Source organism: Acanthisitta chloris, unplaced genomic scaffold, assembly GCF_000695815.1.
Source record: "Acanthisitta chloris isolate BGI_N310 unplaced genomic scaffold, ASM69581v1 scaffold12354, whole genome shotgun sequence".
In the NCBI taxonomy this organism is placed as follows: Eukaryota; Metazoa; Chordata; class Aves; order Passeriformes; family Acanthisittidae; genus Acanthisitta; species Acanthisitta chloris.
In genome coordinates, this window is record NW_008668830.1 from 87,338 (window position 1) to 91,889 (window position 4,552).

The 4,552-nt window shown below is 37.6% G+C and overlaps 1 protein-coding gene across 1 annotated transcript in view; it reads left to right on the top strand.

The window, feature by feature from the left end:
- Window positions 1-1,351, top strand: part of MCF2L2 (MCF.2 cell line derived transforming sequence-like 2) — a 60,016-nt gene extending 58,665 nt beyond the window's left edge. Inside the window, exon 15 of the mRNA XM_009073097.1 lies at window positions 1,259-1,351. Within this exon, the coding sequence (XP_009071345.1) occupies window positions 1,259-1,351 (93 nt within the window). The remainder of the gene's footprint in view (window positions 1-1,258) is intronic.
- The last annotated feature ends 3,201 nt before the right edge of the window (window positions 1,352-4,552 follow it).

Consider the following 4,552-nt stretch of genomic DNA (forward strand, 5'->3'; position numbering starts at 1 on the left):
CATAAAGCGACTTTGAAATTAGTCTTCTTCTCAGAAATGCAAGGAGTCAGTTGCATTCCTCCCATGTGGTTAGGTATATGCAGCAACACAGCACAGGCTTTATAAAACATTCATTCATTCATTTTTAAATCTACTTTCCAAGACCACACTGCAAATTACATCCCCCTCCCCTCCCCTCCCATTGCTCTGACAATAGTTCAGGTGAGGACAGTTTAATAATGGATTTCATCTTTATCATTGACCAGCTAAATAATGTAAGAAAGGCCACAGTTTCTCCTCTCCCCCTGCACCACCCTGCCAAAAACAGCCCTTAAAAACATAAGTGCTCAGGAACTTAAAGTCTCTGCTGGAGTTTAGATACTGGCTTGGATTAACTGCAAACTCAGCAGCTGGGTTGTTTTACTGAGTTTGAAGAAATTGGCTTTTGAGTAAGCCCAAGTAGTGCTTGGTGCTCGTAAAGCTGCAGGCAAAAGGAAGAACAGCCTGCTTAAAACTTGCCTGAAATGATCCAACTCTGCAAGACTAGACAAGAGATTAAGTTAGTGTTTATCAAAGTAAAAACTAGAGCTATCAAAAGCTCTATTTCAGCCTGGGGACAGCCCCTGCACATGTACATGTGCTCAGCACTGTCTTAACCCAATACTGCTGCTCGGACACAGACACTTCTCAGAGGCACCGGACAGATTCCCAGACTTCTTCACATGGAACTGTACAAAACACTCTGAAAATGTGAAGTCTTTGAGTTGGCTTCAGACAGGAAGCAAAAAATTAGTATTTCAGAGTCTAAGGAACAGACTATTATGCTTGTAATTATCTACATAAGGACATAATTCACATTCTGTGGTGCAAGAATATGATGACTTTGCCTGGCATCAGGAATCAGATTCCCAGACTTCTTCACATGGAACTGTACAAAACACTCTGAAAATGTGAAGTCTTTGAGTTGGCTTCAGACAGGAAGCAAAAAATTAGTATTTCAGAGTCTAAGGAACAGACTATTATGCTTGTAATTATCTACATAAGGACATAATTCACATTCTGTGGTGCAAGAATATGATGACTTTGCCTGGCATCAGGAATGGAATAAGCAGAATATAGACAGAGAGGAGGTATTCTTGATTTACAACCTGCACATCTAGAATTCAATTATTTTAACTTGTCTAGTGACTTACTAGATTAGGTAGGATCTGGGTTTTATTCTTTCAAAGAGCTGAAGTTCTCTAAACAAAAGCACTTTTAATACGTCCTTTTCATTCAGATTGAAGTGATGCATGAAGCTAGTCAAGGAGGATCTAGCAGAGTCCTGGTGACGAGTGAAAGTGATGAGAACCTGTCAACAAGGAGGAGGTAAGGCTGCACACGTGCCAGTATATTTGTTATTAGAATGCACCTTACTGCATTTATAGTACTTCTTTGAAGTTCACTGAGGTTAATGAATAGTTGGCTATAATGAAGTCACTGAAATGCTTACTGCCATGCATTTACACCCAGTCTATCAGATAGAAATCTTTTGATTTGGGTTGGGGGTTTTTTGGTTTTGTTTTTTTTTTCTTAGAAGCATTAATTACAAGATATGAGAAAATAAGTCATTCAAATATGCCCTGCATGTATTTACAAAAAAACAGTATTAAAGATCATCTCAGTGTTCAGAATATTCATATTTGACTATATGCCTCTGAGAAGCTTCTGGGTTTTTTATTTGCAAGCTAGAGATTCTGCAGTCTTGAGAGAAAGATTATTAGCAAGGTATTCTAAAGCACCAGACACTCAAGTCACTTAGTTCAATAAAAAGTACCACATAAACCCAGTTCAATTTAGCTGAACTGCACAGTTTCTAGGCCAAAGGGAGCAATTAAAAAAACACCCAACCAAACTAAAAGCCTCACAACAAAACCCACCCTGCAAGAAGCTGAACACCACAATCCTCACTGACTTAGTTTCCTTTGTTCTCTTCTTCACCTGATGCAAAGGACTCAGTTTGTAAAATCCCTAGCTTGATACATTATGTCAGACAAATTGGAGAGACATACACATCATTATTATCTGAATTTAATTATACCCCATGAAAATACCATGTCTGGTCTCCAAACCATCAGCTAGTTTACAAAAGGTGCAAAGTACGACCTGAAACAGAATTTGTGTAGACAGATGCACATCTCTGGAGGAATGACTGCCTGAAGAGAACATACTTGGAGTTCACAGTAACAACAGATTAAGCTTCTAATAACTAGCAGTTTTATACAACTTTAGACCTAGAAGCTTGGTAAACAAATTTGTGAGCTGGAACACCAATTTTGCCTTTTGTCCACAACAATTTTGCTGCAAAGTAGAACAGAATGGAAACAAGGGAAGAGGGGCAGGGTGGGGAGGATGGGGCAGTTTGAGGTCCTCTTGCAAGAATGAACTCAGATAACACTTAGAAGCATCAGAGCTGATTCTGTCACTAACAAAGAAAGCAACAAGACATATTTACCTTTGTTGTGTTGTTCAGGGTTTTTTTAAAAGAAATAAGTCTGTTTATTCAAAACAAATTTTACAAAACAATTGTCTTTCTGTGGTACAGAGCAAAGTTGAAGAATAAATATTGAATACTTTGTATAAAAATTAGTAATATCAAAGGGAAACTGATGCAAACCAAACAAACAGGTAAAAAAAAATTTAGCATTAAATATGCTGTGCAACAATGTCAAACTCTTAATGAGGAGTGACCATTCAGGCTGATACAGTTTTATTTCTAGAAGTAAAACCTGACAGCCCTGCATTGGAGCACCGAGACTATTGTTTAAAAAGGTTCCAGATGAAGGTGTACCACTCTTTAAGTCATGTTTAGAACCAGAAAATAAGAAGTTTTCTAGCGTCTCCACTTTTGAAAGGAGTGCCTTCATACTTTCCTTTTTATTCAACAAGCAACTTCTTTTCACTGCAGCAAAAGAAAATGCATGCTATAAACATCAAGGCCCTTTTAAGATTAAGAAACAATCCAAACAATACTCAAACCAACTGTAAAACAAAGTATTTCAATGGTCAAAAGTGACTTTCAAATAATGGCAAACTATATTTAAGCAGCACTTTAGATGTTAGCTAGTTTAAGCTACTTAAAACTTATTTTACCTTTGCTTGTATGAGTGAAAACAATAAATCCCAACACATAGTTATGCTGGAAAAAAACCGTAGTCTTACTAGTACATTTTGGTTGCATCCTGCATATGAAGACCCTCTATCCCTCCAGTGAACAGGGTGGCTTTTTCTAGCAGTGCAGTTTTGCTGTGCAGTTTGTTGATTTAAATGGCTCACAACAAGTCAGAAATCTGATGAAGCAGCTTTCCTTCAGTACAGAATTTTCTCTACACGTGCACTTATTTCCCTGTAAGTCAACAGGTTATATAGATCTAGGGCTGTCTTGTGTTTTGTTTTGTTTTGTTTTGTTTTTTCTTTTAAACACACATATCCTCAGTACTATAATCAATTTGTCTAGGCAAGAACAGGAACTGGATTTGCTCATTCTAAAGTACAGCTGTTATATTCTTCGGTCATTCTGACACTGATAAATGCTTTATTTGTGGGCTCTTTATATGCCCAGCATTTGGAACCAGTAAGCTGTATATTTTAGTTAATTCCAGTAGCTAGCAACATCCATCTGGACAGCTTACAGAACAGCCAGCAAGCTCACTGCTGGATTCTGTCTACAGCAACAGATACCATTAGCCATTCAAACCAGAAAACCTGCAGCACAGCTCCAAGGGCAGTAGCAGTTAGTTAAATCAAGTTTACTACTCGCAGCTTAAAACTAGCAAGTCCTGTACAGCTGTACAGCTACCACAGGATTGGCAATTAGCAACTGAGGTATCTGTCCTGAGAGTCTGTGGAAACACCATGAGTGAGCTGTACAAGCAAGGGCTGCAGACAACCTACAGCTCTGATTCTCTGCAGTATCTCTATGGCACCACAGTACAACTCATAAGGGGTGGAGTTTGCACATCACTTAGTTCTATTTTGATTTACAATGCACAAGGTAATTTGTTCCTCTGCAAGTGATTTTAACATTGAATTATATTCAAGATATAGGGTTCTGTAGACACAAGCAACCCTGAAATTATAAAGACAATTTTGACTTCAGGAGAAATATTTTAGTTACTTTGATTTGTGTACTGAGTTTCTGTGAATCACCATCTCCATATCCCTTCAATGCAAAGTCAAAGTTTGAGCAGAAAATACCCTCCCTCTTTGTTAGCACTAGCATGAAATTTTACTTTTTTAAGTCTTTAAAAGCTTCAAGTTAGCTCTAAGTAACATTCTAGGGGGACTTTTGATTGTTTTTCACTTTTAGAACCCTGAAGACTGGAAAACAGAAGCATTGTTAAAAGAAAACTCATTTAGCTTATTTGCTTATTAAGTGTTGGACTGATTAAATACACTGATTCAGTTTTCAGAAGGCAGAGAAATATTAGCCAAACGAGTTACATGAGTAGTATTTTATTTTTTATAACTTCAAGTTCTAAAGGGACCTCCTTTGTTACTCAAAACTATCAAGTCAGAGGGCACTCAAACACTC